Source organism: Rhinoderma darwinii, chromosome 2 (assembly GCF_050947455.1).
Source record: "Rhinoderma darwinii isolate aRhiDar2 chromosome 2, aRhiDar2.hap1, whole genome shotgun sequence".
In the NCBI taxonomy this organism is placed as follows: domain Eukaryota; kingdom Metazoa; phylum Chordata; class Amphibia; order Anura; family Rhinodermatidae; genus Rhinoderma; species Rhinoderma darwinii.
The window spans coordinates 182,353,611-182,370,771 of record NC_134688.1 but is presented as its reverse complement, the minus strand read 5'-3'; the positions used below and the strand labels follow the sequence as shown (position 1 = coordinate 182,370,771).

The window sequence follows — 17,161 nt, the reverse complement described above, 5'->3', positions numbered from 1 at the left end:
TGACTCTGCTCTCTGGCTCTGTACTGCGCAGACGCAGGTCAGAGTCACACAGCAGATCAGCTGTTTGCAGGGAGATAGCAGGCGCCATACTGAAGACCAGCTGCACTGCAGGTAAGATGTGTCTCTGTTTGTCCCACTCTCTATCTCACAGACCCCGCTCTTGTGAACCCCGACGGGCCCCCCCCACCGATGGGCCACCACCCCTAACGGCCCCCCCCTGTATGAAGGACACATGATGCAACTGTACAGGGAAAGCCCTGAACGGTAAATCTCTCTAGTTGTGCTGAGACTGTTTGGGGATGTGACTAATGAACCTCTCAGTCTCAGCACAACTAGAGAGATTTACCGTTCAGGGGTCTGGGAAAGCTGGGTGACCACCATTACCCCTCCTACTGGAGTGTGAGAGGTTCATTAGTCACATCCCTAAACACACTCCAGTAGGAGGGGTAATGGTGGTCACCCAGCTTTCCCAGAAGCAGATATAACCAGGAAAGGTCTGGATGGACGGGCTGAGGGTGCACAGGGTTTTTGGTGACCCCCCTCTGTCATGTGATCGGACCTAGGTTACCGGTTCATCGACGGGGTTCATGTGACTGTAAATCTGTCCATAACAAGAGACAGTGCACTCAGGACAAGCCCTGTCCTCATGCCGTAGGTTTGTGGTTCTGTCTGAAGTGATGGCGGTGGGTGGCTCTGACACCCGCCTCCCCCGTCGGGTCACCTCAGGACAGAAGGAGTGTCTGGATTGGAGACACACCTGTCCTCAGGTTGTGTCTGGTATTGCAGTTCACCTCCATTGAAGTGAATAGGACAGAGCTGTAATACTACACACGACCTGAGGACAGGTGCGGCGTCATGTTTTCCTGGACGACCCCTTTAAGACTTTTCCCGTGTGTGTGTGTGGCAGGCAGAGCGGAGTGTGCACGGGCGCCGCTGATACTTCATAGCCGCAAAGACCTATATTAGTCTATGGGGCCGCGCTGACAGTCCGTGTTTTTTGCGCAGAGTGAGTTCGCTGCGTAAAAGTCACGACATGTCCGTTCTTTGAGCGTTTATCGCGCATCACGCACCCATTGAAGTCAATGGGTGCGTGAAAACCACGCATGTCGCACGGAAGAACTTCCGTGGGACGCGCGTGATTCGCGCAACAGCTGTGAAAAGGATGAATGAAAACCGAAAAGCACCACGTGCTTTTCTGTTTACAAACATCCAAACGGAGTGTCATAATGATGGCGGCTGCGCGAAAATAACGCAGCCGCGCATCATACGGGGCTGACACACGGAGCTGTTAAGTGGCTTTTGCGCAGGCAAAACGCAGCGTTTTTTGCGTGTGCAAAACGCACACGCTCGTGTAAACCCGGCCTAAGGCTGGATTCACATGAGCGTGTGCTTTTTGCGCACGCAAAAAACGCAGCGTTTTGCCTGCGCAAAAGCCACTTAACAGCTCAGTGTGTCAGCCCCGTATGATGCGCGGCTGCGAGATTTTCGCGCAACCGCCATCATTATGACACTCCGTTTGGATGTTTGTAAACAGAAAAGCACGTGGTGCTTTTCGGTTTTCATTCATCCTTTTCACCGCTGTTGTGCGAATCACGCGCGTCCCACGGAAGTGCTTTCGTGCGACATGAGTGGTTTTCACGCACCCATTGACTTCAATGGGTGCGTGATGCGCGAAAAACGCTCAAAGAACGGATATGTCGTGACTTTTACGCAGCGGACTCAAGATGCATGAAAATCACGCACCTGTCTGTACTGCCCCATAGACTAATATAGGTCTGTGCAATGCGCGTTGCACGGATGTATATCCCGTTCGTTTGAATGAGCCCTAAGGGTAAGGCCACACACAATGTTTACAGCTGAAAAATGGGAAGCAGAACGCCTACAAGCATCTGCCCATTGGTTTCAATGGGAAATATGGCGTTCTGTTCAGACAGGGCGTTTTTTACGTGGTCGTTTTCCAAAACCGGCACGTAAAAAGACGCCCACCAAAATGAAGTGCGCATCACTTCTTGGGACGTTTTTGGAGCCGATTTTCATTGACTTTATAGAAAAACAGCTCCAAAAACGGCCGTTAAAAAACGCGAGTTAGATTAAAAAATGGCTGAAAATCGTGAGCTGTTTTCCCTTTGTGTAGTAAGCGTGTGAACATACCCTCAGCCTTTTGGTGTGTCCTATAACACACCCAAAATGGCTGCCGGACACTACTTAGCAATTTGAAGACACCTTTTCCTGGCTTGTGGGAGGGGGGGGGGGGGTGAGATTCCCTCCCACATTTACAGCAGCTGTGAGTAAGGTTGCTTTGCCTTATTCACCTTGCTGTAATTCTGGGAAGTGCTCCCCCTGGTGGCCAACATAGGAAAATATGTCAAATTAATATTTGATTTTTAATACTTTCCACCATATGGAAGAAAAAAAAATACAGCAAAAAACGTAAAAATATATAATAGAAATAATTAACGACACTTAAAAAAAAAAGGTTTCATTCGCGACACATTCACTTTAAAAGGGCTTGTCTGACATTTATCCATACCTATAAGAGAAGAAAAGTTGTTTTTTTTTGTAATCTACTCATAGGTAAAAATAGCGTATTACCGTGTTAGTCAGAAACTATATGCAATGTTAACCCCTTCGCGCTCAGCGACGTACTATTCCGTCGCGCTAACCAACACGTTCGCGCTCAGCAACAGAATAGTACGTCGCTGGGAAAATGAATCGCCATTTTCCATCAGCGCGTGCACGAGCTGCGACAGCTGCTGTTTCCGACAGCAGGCTATCACAGCTCAATACGCCGGGACCTGGCGCGATGGTCCCGCCTCCACGATCGCCACTATTGGTCAGTTAGTGTGTAACTGTCCAATAGTGGCGATCGGTCACTTCACTTCCTCTCCCTGACCTCACATCCTGCCGCTCCCGCCCTGAACGCCTCTGTTGGAGATAGCGAGGCGTTCGGAGCGGTTGTGAGAGAGAGAAGATAAAGTAAAAGAAAAGTTAAAAAAAAAAGTCTAAAAAAAACAGCTTTTTTCAGCATCCCACCTCTCCCATCCACTACCCATTCCTGTACCCTTCCTCCTTGTGTTCCCCCCACATTTTTGGTCAGTGATAGGTGATACTTGTTAGTCTTCAGGACCAATTTATTGGTCCCTGTGGATTATTTTTTCTTTATAAAAAAACATATAAAACAAAAAAAAAAATATATAAAAAAAAATAAAAAAAATTGTTAGTTTATCCAATTTTGACAATTTAACTGGTTAGTTTAGTATTAGGGTTAGTGTCAGGGAACCATCAAAAAGCGTAGTTAGGTATAGCGTCAGGGAATTTAGCGTCCAAAAATCCGTCACCGTAGGTAGATCTAGCGTTAGGGATCCATCACCGTAGTTAGGTTTAGCGTCAGGGAAGCTCGTAATAATCCAGTTAGGTTTAGTGTCAGGGAATAGTCGCCTTAGTTAGATTTAGTCTCAGGGAAGTTCAAATAAAATCTAGTTAGGTTTAGTGTTAGGAACCCTCGCCCCAGTTAGGTTTAGTGTCAGGGAAGCCCACTCGTTCTATAAAAACATAATATTTTTGGCTGGTTTAGGTAGCAGCCGATTGCCCCTAGTTAGGGAAGAAGTCAAACATGTCCAAACGGACATTTAGTGCCGAAGAGGCATATTCATTACTTGCCTCCGACACAGAGTCGTCGGGTGGTGAGACTCTGTTTTACTTATCCACCTCCTCATCCAGTGATGGAGAGGAACCCCCTAGGAGACGCCCAAGGACCACCACCACAGTTGAAGCCCCCTAGCGAGATGACCCTGCCGCAGTTCAATCCCCCGAGCGAAGTGACCCGATTTGGACCCCCACACCAGACATTTATGAGCCCCAAATCCCAGAGTACACGGGCAGTTCAGGGATAAAATTTAATACGGCAGGGCTCAGTGAAATTTACTTTTTCAAGTTCTTCTTCACTGATGACTTTATAGATCTTATGGTCTCCCAGACGAATTTATATGCCCAACAGTATATTACTAAGAACCCCACATCATTTTATGCCCAATCCCACAGGTGGACCCCTGTAGATGCAGCAGAGTTGGGCAAGTTCTGGGGACTTCATTTGAACATGGGGCTTCTGAAAAAGCCGTCCATTAGGACCTACTGGAGCACGGACATCTTATACCACACCCCGATGTACCTGATGGCCATGTCCAGGATGCGTTATGAGGCAATACTTCGCTTCTTACATTATACTGATAATGAGCAGTGCCCACCCCGAGATGACCACAGTTTTCACCGTTTGTACAAACGGAGACCCCTGTTAGACCATTTTAGTGCCCGGTTTGCCCAAGCATATACCCCCGAGAAGTGTATTTCCATTGATGAGTCCCTGGTACATTTTAAAGGGAGGCTTCAATTCCGCCAGTACCTGCCGAGTAAGAGGGCACGGTATGGCGTGAAGATGTATAAGCTGTGCGAGAGTGCATCAGGGTATACCTACAAATTTAGGATATATGAAGGGAAGGACAGCAGTATTCAGCCCCCAGAATGCCCCCCCTTATTGGGAATTAATGCAAAAATTGTGTGGGATTTGGTGCACCCACTGCTGGACCAGGGTTACCACCTTTACCTGGATAATTTTTATACCAGCGTCCCACTCTTCAAGTGCACTGCTAGAAAAAATCTGAGAGGCCTCCCTAAGACTCTGCTTGGGCAAACACTCAGAAGGGGCGAGAGCAGGGCACATTCTAGCAGCAACATATCGTGTGTCAAGTACAAGGACAAGAGAGATGTCCTTGTATTAACAATACATGGCCACACCAGTACCCATGTACCTGTACGAGGTACCAGTACAGAGACCCCCAAACCAGACTGCATCCTGGACTACAATATGTACAAGGGAGGGGTGGACTTGTCAGATCAAGTCCTGAAACCCTACAGCGCCATGCGGAAAACGAGGGTGTGGTATAAGAAGCTGGCCGTGCAGGCCAGAGGGGAACTTTCCTGGAATTTCAAGAGGTGATTATCAAGAACCTAATCTTTAGGGACCAAGAAGGGGGGGCACCCAGTACTTCTGGAAGCGAGGCACACGCATCGTACCAGGGCAACACTTCCCCAAACTGGCAAGTAGGGAAAAAGTCAAAAGAGGTGCAGAGTCTGCTCAAAGAGGGGGATAAGGAAGGACACAACATACCAATGCGACACGTGTCCCGAAAAACCAGGGCTCTGTATGAAAAATTGTTTTCGAATTTATCATACATCCCTTAATTTTTAATTTACCCTGATGCACTCCGCACAGCTTATCCCCCTCATCTTTCCCTTCTGAGCCCTGCAGTGTGCCCAGGCAGCAGATAACAGCCACATGTAGGGTATTGCCGTACCCGGGAGAACCCACATTACAGCTTATGGGGTGTATATCTCCGGTGGCACATGCTGGGCACACTATATCGGACACTGACAAGGCATATATATATATATATATATATATAAAATTGCAAATCTCACTCTGCACCATCTACTGCGCATTATCTTTTACACAGTACCTGTGGGGTCAAAATGCTCACTACACCTCTAGATGAATGTCTTAAGAGGTGTAGTTTTTAAAATGGGGTCACTTCTCGGGGGTTTCAACTGTACTGGTACCTCAGGGGCTTCTGCATAAATGACTTAGCATCAGAAAAGCTCCAGTAGGCCAAATGGTAACCCTTTCCTTCTGAGCCCTCCCATGGGCCCAAACGGCAGTTTATCACCACAAATGGGGTAGTGCTGCACTAAGGACAAATTGGGCAACAAAATGGGGTATTTTGTTCCCTGTGAAAATAAGAAATTGAAATAAAAAAATGACATCTTATTGGAAAAAAACACTTTTTTAATTTCACAGCCCAATTCAAATAGGTACTGTGAAAAAACTGTGTGGTCAAAATGATAACAACAACCATAAATGAATTCCTTGAGGGGTGTAGTTTCCAAAATGGGGTCACTATTGGGGGATTCCTACTGTTTTGGCACCTCGACACCTCTTCAAACCTAAAAAAAGAGGCCTCAAAATGCACTAGGTCCTTCTTTGCTTCTGGGGCTTGTGTTTTAGTCCACGAGAACACTAGAGCCACATGTGGGACATTTCTAAAACCTGCAGAATCTGGACAATACATATTTAGTAGTGTTTCTCTTGTAAAACCTTCCGTGTTACAGAAAAAATATTGAATAAAATTGAAATTCAGCAAGAAAAATGACATTTGCAAATTTCACCTCCACTTTGCTTTAATTCCTGTGAAATGCCTGAAGGGTTAAAAAACTTTCTAAATGCTGTTTTGAATACTTTGAGGGGTCTAGTTTTTAAAATGGGCTGTTTTATGGGGGTTTCTAATACATAGGCCCCTCAAAGCCACTTCGGAACCGAACAGGTAGCTTAAAAAAAAGGCTTTTGAAATTTTCTTAAAAATATGAGAAATTGCTGTTTTTCTGTTCTAAGCCTTGTAACGTCCAAGAAAAATAAAATAATGTTCAAAAAACGATGCCAATCTAAAGTAGACATATGGGAAATGTGAGCTAGTAACTATTTTGGGTGGTATAACTGTCTGTTTTACAAGCAGACTCATTTAAATCCTGAAAAATGCTATTTTTTCAAAAATTGTCAATTTTGCAATTTTTCACTAATAAACACTGAATATATCGACCAAATTTTACAACGAACATGAAGCCCAATGTGTCACGAGAAAACACATTCTCAGAATCGCTTGGATAGGTTTAAGCATTCCGACGTTATTACCACATAAAGTGAAATATGTCAGATTTGAAAAATGGGCTCTGAGCCTTAAGGCCCAAACTAGGCTGCGTCCTTAAGGGGTTAAATACTTTGTCAAAAAAAGACAAAAAATATTGTAGATAGGATACCTTTTTTGGCGAATGAGACAAAAGTATTTAGCATTGCATACTTGTAGTTAAAATTCTTAAAGGGTAACTAAACTTTTAACATGTCACAGGTCAGGTTTGATCGGCGTGGGTCCGAGCACTGAGACCCCCACTGATAGTTGAAACTAAGCAGCAGAAGTACTTGGGTGAGCGCTATACCGCTGCGTTTCTGATCGGCTTTCCTCGGAAAGACGAGTAAGCGGTGTACAGATTCAGACTTTCTACTGAGCCGGTACACCGCTCCGAGGAAAGGCGATCAGAAACAAAAACGGCACAGCACTCACCCAAGTACTTTGCCACTTCGTTTTAGCGATTGGTGGGTGTCTTAGTGTTCGGACCCACACCGATCAAAACTTCTGACACGTCATTAGTCAAAGGTTTTTTTCAAAAGTTTAGTTACCCTTTTATATCACAACATGCTACAGTTACAGTGACATTTAGCAAAGTGACAAACTCCTGCAGTAGCAAATGGACGGAAGCAAGGTAGTTCGTTCATATCCAGCCCTCAAGGTGAACCAGAGTTGGTGGCAGCATGGGAATGGAGAATTTTAACTAGAAGTTTAGGGTATTTTGGGATCAACCCTTTTAAAGGGGTATTCCCATCACTGACATTTATGGAATAGACACGAAAGATAGAACCAGGTCCCACCTATTCTACCTGCATTTATCTTTACAATGGGTTCCCCTGACCCCCGTAATACCGTCTCCCACTGTCGCTGCTCTCCGGCCAATGGGTTAGGAGATGGCCAGAGTACGGAAATAGCCAAGCTATGCTGTTCCGTAACTCCCATAGATGTGAATGGGAGTTGCAGAAACAGCATAGCACAGCAAGCTAGGTCGTTTACATAATCCCGGCCACCTCCTAACTCAATGCGATCTACCTAATGATGGCTCATTTGGTCCATAGGGAGGGTAACAGCGGGGTGCTGTCATAGGTTCTTAAAAAAACGCTTACCGGTAAGTAATCAATCTTTTACCCTTTCACCTATGACAGCACCCCTGGAGATGTAAAATAGAAATCAGTATTTAGGGTGGGACCACAGCTTGTAGCACCTTTCTACCAAAGGCCAAGTCAGAGGCTGTATGCAGTTGTAATCGGTAGTGCTTGAAAAAGGTGTGAGGAGAACTCCATGTGGCAGCCTTGCATATCTGGTCTAGAGATGCCTCTGCTCTCTCTGCCCACGAAGTGGACACAGCCCTGGTGGAGTGAGTTCCGAAAAACTCTGGGGGCTTGAGCTTTTGATTTATGTAAGCTAATTGTATGGCCTGCTTAATCCACCTCGCTATAGTGGCTTTACTGGCTGCCGAACCCTTGTTATGACCCAGAAACTGGACAAACACATTTTCTGAGGATCTTAGATCCTGGGTAATCTTTAGGTACTGGACTAGGCATTTTCTTACGTCTAGGCAGTTAAACTGTTGTTCCCTCTGATTTTTTGGGGAATCACAGGAGGGAAGAACAATATCTTGTTCTAAATGAAAGGGAGAGACCACTTTAGGAAGAAATCCTGGTAAGGTTTTTAAGAGGACTATCGTCTAACAGTAGGGTATGTGGAGGGAAGGCAGAGAGGGCCTGAATCTCATTCACTCTACGGGTTGATGTAGTGGCTAACAAGAACGTAATTTTGAGTGTCAGCAGTTTCATGGAGATAGAGTCCATTGGATCAAATGGTGGATTTATCATAGCCTGGAAAACCGGATTTAAGTCCCAGGGAGGAACTGGGGATCTCATCTGGTTTTTGAGTCTGCAGGCTGCGGTTAGGAATCTTTTGATCCAGGGGTGTTCTGCTCATTTAGAATTAAAGAAGGAACTTAAAGCAGAAATCTGAACCTTTAAAGTAGTAGGCCTAAGATTTTTATTTAACCCTGCCTGGAGGAAATCCAATATTAAAAGGGATATCTGGTTTGGTTAAAGCATTAATATCCTTGCCTGCAAAATTCAAGAATGCTTTCCAGAACCTCAGATATATTTTTGAGGTAACCGGTTTCCTACTGGCTAGTAGGGTGGAAATGATGGATTCGGAGAATCCTCTTTGCCTAAGGATTAGCCTTTCAGTTTACAGGCTGTCAGATGGAGTTTCTGAATGTCAGGGTGTATTACTGGGCCTTGATATAGGAGATCTGACATGTTCGGGAGAACCCATGGTTGGTCTGAACACATTTTCCTCAACCACGTGAACCATGGTCTCTTTGGCCAGAAGGGGGCTATTAATATCACACTGGCCTTGTCTTCCCTGACCTTTTTTTATTACTCCAGGGAGGAGGCTCGGGGGGGGGGGGCGTAGCCCCTCTCTTGACTCCAAAACTGGGAGAATGCGTCTATTTCTGTTGGGTGGTCTAAAGGGTTTAGGGAGAAGAATCTTTGGGTCTTTCTGTTTTCCTTGGATGTGAGTAGATCTATTGATGGGGTCCCCCATTTGAGGATAATTTTCTGAAATACGGTTGTATTCGGCACCATTCTGATTGGCGAAGCCTTTCTCAGCTTAGGAAGTCTGCCACCTGGTTGTCTTTCCCCTTCAGGTGGACAGCCGATAGGGTCAATAGGTGGCGTTCTGCCAGGAAAAAAAGATCTGTGAGGATAAGTCCATCAGCGAGGCCGATTTAAGACACTGTGGGCGTGTTGTCGGAATAGATCTTTAAGTGTCGACCTGAAATTGCTGGCATGGATCTCTTGAAGGCCTGAAGAACTGCCGCCAGTTCCCTGAAGTTGGAGGATCCCTGAATGGTCTGTTGATCCCACTGACCCTGAAGAAAAGAGGAGTCGTAATCCCCAAGGACTCGCATCTGTGGTAATGTTGAGAGTAGGGGTTAACTTCCATGGAATACTCAGCATGAGGTTCTCTCTGTTCAACCACCATCTGAGAGACAGCCTTGCTGCGGATGAGATGTGTAGGGGTTGATCTAGGGAGAGACTGCTCCTGTCCCACCGATTTAAAATGTCCCACTGAAGGGCCCTGGATCTGAAGTGAGCCCATAGTACAGCTGGGATGCATGATGTCATGAGGCCCAGGACAGACATCTTTCCTGAAAGAGGTCATATGGACTAGGTAGACCTCTGATATCCTATCAGGGGACTGATTTTGTCTTCTGGAAGGAAGGACATCTGCTTGGAGGTGTCCAGCAGAGTTCCTAGGAATACACATCTTTTTGATGGGTTTAGATTTGATTTTTTTAAATTTATGTTCCATCCTAATTTTGCTAGTATAGCGCAAACTATTTGTATTTGGAGGGTCAAGTTTTGAGGTGTTTCTGCAACCAACAAAAAGTCGTCCAGGTATGGGATCAGGAGGAAGTCGTTCGTCCTGATGTAAGAGGTAATTTCCGCTATTAGTTTTGAAAATACCCTTGGGGCTTGTGAGATGCCAAAGGGGAGGGCTCTGTATTGTAAGTGAATTAAGGACCCGTTGATTGTCGCTGCTACCCTCAGATATCTTTGATGATGAAGACATATGGGTACGTCGTAGTAAGCGTCACGTACCCCATTTTTAGGATTCCTAGAATCCAAGGATTCGCTGATATCTTCTGCCAATCCCTGAAAAACCGGGAAAGACGACCCCCCCCCCCCACCATAGATTCTATGGCGTCATTGTTGGTCCCTATTTTTAGGGTCCTTTTGGGGCCTAAAGAGAAAGGACTTATTTTTCCTCGTAAATCTTGAGGATCTAAAGTCCTGTCCCCTAGGGTTAGGTCTTTTGTTATTAGGCCCTTTGGGACGAAAGGAATCTCTTGTTGGCCTTGCTTGTGCAGGGAACCCCTTCTTGCTATCTGATGCTTATTCCAGAAGGTCATCAAGCGGGGCCCAAAGAGATAATCTCCCGAGCAGGGAATAGCGCACAGTTCCCTTTGGATCCGGTGTCCCCTTTGCAGGTTTTCAGCCAGATAGCTCGTCTAGCCGAATTTGACAGGGCTGCTGATCTGGCGGAAAGGCGTACAGAGTCTACTGAGGCATCTGCCAAGAAATCTGTGGCCTTGGAAAGTGTTGGAAGGGAGGAAAAGATTTGATCCCGAGGGGTCTTGTCTTCTAGATGAAGCTTCAATTGTGCGAGCCAAATTTTCAGAGATCTGGCCACACAGGTGGCTGCAATGCCTGGTTTGAAGGCCCCCGTAGAAGCTTCCCAGGTCTTTTTTAGAAAGAAGTCGGCCTTCCTATCCATAGGGTCAGACAAGGAGCCTAGATCTTCAAAGGGAAGGGAGTGTTTCCTTGAAATCTTAGCTACTGGAGCATCGAGTCTAGGGGTGTTATCCCAGTCCTTACATACCTCGTCCTCAAAAGGGATACTTCCTTTTGAGGAATTTGGGAATACCTGCTTTCCTATCAGGATTTTTCCATTCTCTTTTAATGAGGTTAGTTATGTTCCTATGGATGGGAAAGGTTTAATTCTTCTTAGGTCCTATGCCTTGAAACATTATGTCCTGGACGGACCGAGGTTCCTTAGGATCATCTATGTTCATAGTAGCCTTTACCGTCTTAAGGAGTATGTCTACGTCCTCTGTTGGGAACAAATTTCTTTCTCCCTCATCCTCACCTGAGGAATCTAAGGAGCTGTACTGCCCTTCTCCTAGTTGAGGATCCTCCTCAGCTGAGGAATCGGAAACTATCCTGCTAGAGGAGGTAGCCGGAGGACAGGAAACCTGACTGGTGTGTGTGTGGAGAGGTGTGTCCTTTTTATATCCTCAGGTTTCCTGTCCAGCGGATGGGACGTCTCTCCAGGGGTGCTGTCTTAGGTGAAAGGGTAAAAGTGGTTTCCAATTATCTGCTTGTTAATTCAATAAAGCCATTTTTGGGTGAGTAAGAGAAACAAAGTAGAAGAGACAGTATGGCATAATGCGCATCTGTCTGAGAAAAATAAAATAAAAAAAAGAACAGATGAAATATATAAAAAATACAAAGAGAGGGAGGAACACCACAGTGATAAAATATCAGGTCAATTCCCACTAACCAGGTACTAGGACAATGTTTTCCCAGTGCTGGATTTGCAGGATCAATGGGTGGCAGATTACCGTTTATGTCTATATTTGTTGCCCTACACTGCTTTATATTATTATATATTATCGTTAATGTATTTTTGAAGAACAAATCACATTAGCTCCACAAAATAACACATTTCATTTTTTTCCTAAACATCTGTCTGTGTCATTGAAATTCAGGAAATAAACAGAAGACAACACAATGGGAGTTACCTGTGTCCCCTCTATGCTGGGAAGAGGAAGATTCAAGAACTCCCCTGTCAGTCGCGTCCAGCTCTCAGCTTTACTCAGATCTGAATGGATCACAAACTTTTCATAGATCCTGTAAACAAAGCTCATTTTTTATGCTCCTTCATAGTAGTGTATATGGACGCTCTAACAAATAAAAAGTTACCCGTCTAGGGTCCTGTGTATGTTGTGGCTGCTTACATCAAGATACTGATGGAATCTACAAAGAAATGAAGACATACAGATGAGAAACTATTTACATGTCAGTCACAATGCAGAGGTGTACAATATTTATGGGGAACATCCATATGATCACCCTTTTGCAAGACCTGTGATGAACCCAAACGAATAGGACCAGTGGAAGTAGCTTCCTAGAGAAAGATCTGCACAGGAGATGTCCCACTAGCACTGAACGAGACATCTGTCTATGGACCTTTCTTCTATACCTAAGCCCTCATGCACACGACCGTATTTTTTCCCACCCGTAAATACTGGCGTATATACGGGTCCGGTGTCACACGTATTCGACCCGTTTTGCACCAGTATTTACGGACCTGTGCCCTTAAATACGGTTCCGGAATCACCATTATTCCACCCGTATTTACGGGCACGTTTTCGATGCAAAATTGCACTGCAGTAATCGGCAGCCCCTTCTCTCTATCAGTGCAGGATAGAGAGAAGGGGCAGCCCTTTTCGAGGTAATAGTAAAAGACATTCATACTTACCCGGCCGTTGCCTTGGTGACGCGTCCCTCTCTTGACATCCAGCCCGACATCCCTGGATGACGCGGCAGTCCATGTGACCGCTTCAGCATGTGATTCGCCTGTGATTGGCTGCAGCGGTCACATGGGCTGAAACGTCATCCAGGGATGTCGAGAAGGACGCGTCACCAAGGCAATGGCCGGGAGACCGGACTGGAGGAAGCAGGAAGTTCTCGGTAAGTATGAACGTCTTTTTTTTTACAGGTTACTCTATATTCTGATCGGAATTCACTGTCCAGGGTGCTGAAAGAGTTACTGCCGATCAGTTAACTCTTTCAGCACCCTGGACAGTGACTATTTACTGACGTCGCCTAGCAACGCTGCCGTAATGACGGGTGCACACATGTAGCCACCCGTCATTATGGGAGCTCCATAGACTTCTATGGGCTGCCCGTGCCGTTATTACGGCCTGAAATAGGACATGTTCTATCTTTTTCAACGGCACGGGCACCTTCCCGTAAGAAAACGGGAAGGTACCCGTGGCCAATAGAAGTCTAGGAGCCCGTTATTACGGGTCGTAATTACGACCCGTAATAACGGGAGTTTTTACGGTCGTGTGCATGAGGCCTTAATGAGTTAGGATCACAGGAGGACATCGTGGCACATTAGTCATCAATATCTATAATACGGTCAGATTTCTAGAAATGCTGCAGACCTACTCTTGGGTTCACCCACCTAATTTTACAGTGTGCCATGCGTCATATAACCCAAGGAGCTGTATGATGCTGAACAACACCAGGATATACAATTGGTGTTTGCATTGAGGAAAGGTCAGCAGACCCTGAAACATCAAGCATTTGTCTTCCATTCTTTATAATGTCATTTTGTCAGACAGCTGGCATTAATGCATTGGTAAATCTGCCCCATAGGAATATTAACATATAAACAAAGCAAGTCAATTTCTAGGCACAACCTAGACCTCTGGGTTTGTCCGGCTGGCAAAATATATGGACATATTAAAAGGGTCTGACCTTCCGATATCCAAACGTTCATCTGATTGTGGCCAAATCTTTGTGTCTAGGTCTTTCTTAACCCCTTAAGGTCCAGCCTATTTTGGGACCTTTTCATTGCCACATTCCGAGAGCCATAACTTTTTGGTTTACCTGTTGGCGCAGCTGTAGAATGACTTATTTTTGGCAGGAGAAGTTGTCGTTTTTATTTTCACCATTTTGGGGTGCATATAATTATTAAGTAACTTTTTGCTTTTTTTTGTACGCCCCTTGCACACGGGTTGATACTACATATGTATACTAAGGTTTTTTTTAAAAATAGGAGCCTATGGGTGACGTATGCCACTGAATGACATGTCACAGGTATAAATTTAGCATATAGGTCATGTGCTTTTCAATATATTAAATGGATACCATTATAGCCTAATAGTGGCATGCGTCACTCATAGACTATAACAATACCCGTTTAATGGATACATCAGGACCCCAGTTCTTGACGTATACGTTTAACTAATACCATCAAACTCTATGGTAATGGATGCCATTGTTAGGCATTTGTCAAAGCCCACGTTTGACGAATACGTTGGTAATTTTTCCTGACGTACATCAAACATAGGCAAAAACGTCTTGTGAACATAGTCTTAGGCTCCATGCACATGGCAGTAAATTTTGACCCATTCAATTCTATGGCTGACGGACACCTTCCCATATATTTACGGGAAGGCGTTCGTGCAATAGAAAGGCTCCGCAAAAGATAGGACATGACGTATTTTTTTGGTTTTTACGGACCGTGCTCCCATACTTTATATGGGAGTGTGGCCCCGCAAATGTGGGTGGTTACGGGTACGGTCGTGTGAATGGGGCCATACATTCATGCGAAGAAACCGCATACAGACCCAATACATCAAGTCTTGGCGATATTCTATAAGTATACATTGTAGCAAAACACAAGACTAGGAAGGTTATTTGTGCTGCTGATACGTTGCAGCAAACCTTCAGCTGTGGGAATTATCAGGTTCTGCTCGGTATTTCAAAGATAGATTCACTGCGGAATGGATCCTAATGGATCTTATTGACTTCATGGGTCCATCGGGTGGCCATTATTTTATGAAGTGTAGAAAACTACACCATTCAGGCCATCAGAGAGCAACACAGCAACAATACCGTTCCACTTTACTGACAGCAAACAGAGATCTTAAAAATATTGCGGAATTGAAATACAAATGGTATTATAAAGCTGCAGAACTGTTTGCAACAATAACACTTCATTTTACAGACAGAAGGAGGTGATACAGAACTAGGAGCAAGTCACCGTCTCCCCTCCCATTATTAATGACGTGAATGCTGGGACTTGTAGTTCCACAACAGCGGCAGATAGTGTGCGACCAATAAGCACAGACCTGAAGTTTGACCCGGAGTACTGCAGCGCCAGCTGGTAGTTATTGTCGCTCTCATCGTCCAGGCCGCTCAGACTGGAGATCAGCTTCCTGACATCCTTCTCCTGCTCTCTTTCATAGCGGGTCCAGTGCGCCATGTCCCGTACATTAGCAGGCAGCCCGGCAAATGTCACCTGACCACGGATTGGACAGCCATACACCAATCACCAATCTTCAGTACGTTAGCCGACAGCAGCCAATCGTCTGTAGAGAACGGCACGTTTGCGTAAGGGGGTGGAGCGACTGTAAACGGACAGATTTGATTGGGTCTAAATATGATCAACGTGTTTAAACCAAGCAGACTGTCGCCATGGTGAGACAATGTATGAGGCGTTTGAAGTAATCCAAGCTCGTACACCAGCTCCTCAGACAGTAAATACACAAGTTCTAGTCCTGATCTTTTCATATTAACAAGCGTGTCTCTATGTACAGTATATTTTACGTAACTTTTCATCTTCTCTAGAGTTTTAAGACTCCAGAAGTTTTCAGCCATGCTGTTTGTTAAACAGTTATATACAGGACCGATTCTAGCTTATCGCCAACCTGCTCCCCTAAGAAGGAAGAAGTCAATATAACAATTTTATCAATCACCACTTTATAACTGCCCTATCTTCTACCTAATCTAATCGGCGCTTTCATGTAGATAAGTAATGTATTGTTTTGGTTTTTTTTTAAAAACGTTTATTTTTTACAAAGAGGAGCATTTTAAGGGTATGTGCACACACACTAATTACGTCCGTAATTGACGGACGTATTTCGGCCGCAAGTCCCGGACCGAACACAGTGCAGGGAGCCGGGCTCCTAGCATCATAGTTACGTACGATGCTAGGAGTCCCTGCCTCGCTGCAGGACAACTGTCCCGTACTGTAATCATGTTTTCAGTACGAGACAGTTGTCTTGCAGCGAGGCAGGGACTCCTAGCATCGTACACAAGTATGATGCTAGGAGCCCGGCTCCCTGCACTGTGTTCTGTCCGGGACTTGCGGCCGAAATACGTCCGTCAATTACGGACGTAATTAGTGTGTGTGCACATACCCTAAGTGTTATGCAAATTCGTTCTTAATGAACAAGTGGGCGTTTTTTTAACTTTTCACCAAGTGGGCGTAGTAAAGAGAAGTGTATGACACGGACCATACGTTATCTATAGGATCAGTTATAAACTGGTGACAGCCTCTTTAAACTAGTACAATAAAATCAGTGTAAAATACTTAAAATGTGCACCTATGTAAATTCAAAACTTAGTCTATAGAAGTGTAAATTACTGCACTGACGAAAAAAACATATAATGAAATCCAGGCTTGCCACATTTGTAACCCCTTCCTACCACAGCCATTTTTCAGATTTAAATTTTTTTCTCCCCACTTTCCAAAAGCCATAACCAGTGGCGCAACTACCGCGGTAGCGGCCGCTACGGGGCCCGCTGGTTGAGGGGGTCTGTACCGCCAGCCGACACGCCCACCCATATGCCCAGTGGCGCCGCTCGCAGCCGTTATGGCTGCTACAGCGGATGGAACCGCAATTACAAGGCCCACGCCGCCAAGGCTCCAACAAGTATGGGCCGGGACGACACAGGCCCTCTCATGCCTGTAGGCGTTGCTAGCACCGGAGGGGGCCCAGGTGCTAGCGACAGAAAATACATGCATTAGCGATGAATGGACGGGCATGTTTTGTGCCCGACCATTCAGCGCCTTGCAATGACGCTGATTGGCGGGGCAAAATTACTTGCCCCGCCAATCAGCGCCTTTCAACGACGCTAGCAGCGCAATGACATCATCGCGCCGCTTTCGTGCTTGAAAGGCGCTGATTGACGGGGAAACTCATTCTGCCCTGCCAATCAGCGTTATTGAATGACGCGTCGCTCAGCTCCAGCAGACCTTCTCAGAATAGAGCAGGTCTGCATTGCCATTGGACAGTGCGGGAACGGGATCATGTGAGT

At 45.5% G+C, this 17,161-nt stretch overlaps 1 protein-coding gene across 3 annotated transcripts in view; it reads right to left on the bottom strand.

Moving 5' to 3' along the window:
- Window positions 1-15,405, bottom strand: part of LOC142740885 (gamma-tubulin complex component 5-like) — a 29,992-nt gene extending 14,587 nt beyond the window's left edge. For all 3 annotated transcript variants that reach the window (XR_012880905.1, XR_012880906.1, XM_075850310.1), the window contains exons 1-3: window positions 15,190-15,405; window positions 12,245-12,298; window positions 12,064-12,172 (exon numbers count right to left, since the gene is read on the bottom strand). Coding sequence is in view for 1 of the 3 variants with exons in the window: in XM_075850310.1 (XP_075706425.1) it covers window positions 12,064-12,172; window positions 12,245-12,298; window positions 15,190-15,323 (297 nt within the window). In the remaining 2 variants the exon portion in view is untranslated. The remainder of the gene's footprint in view (window positions 1-12,063; window positions 12,173-12,244; window positions 12,299-15,189) is intronic.
- Window positions 15,406-17,161: the final 1,756 nt, after the last annotated feature.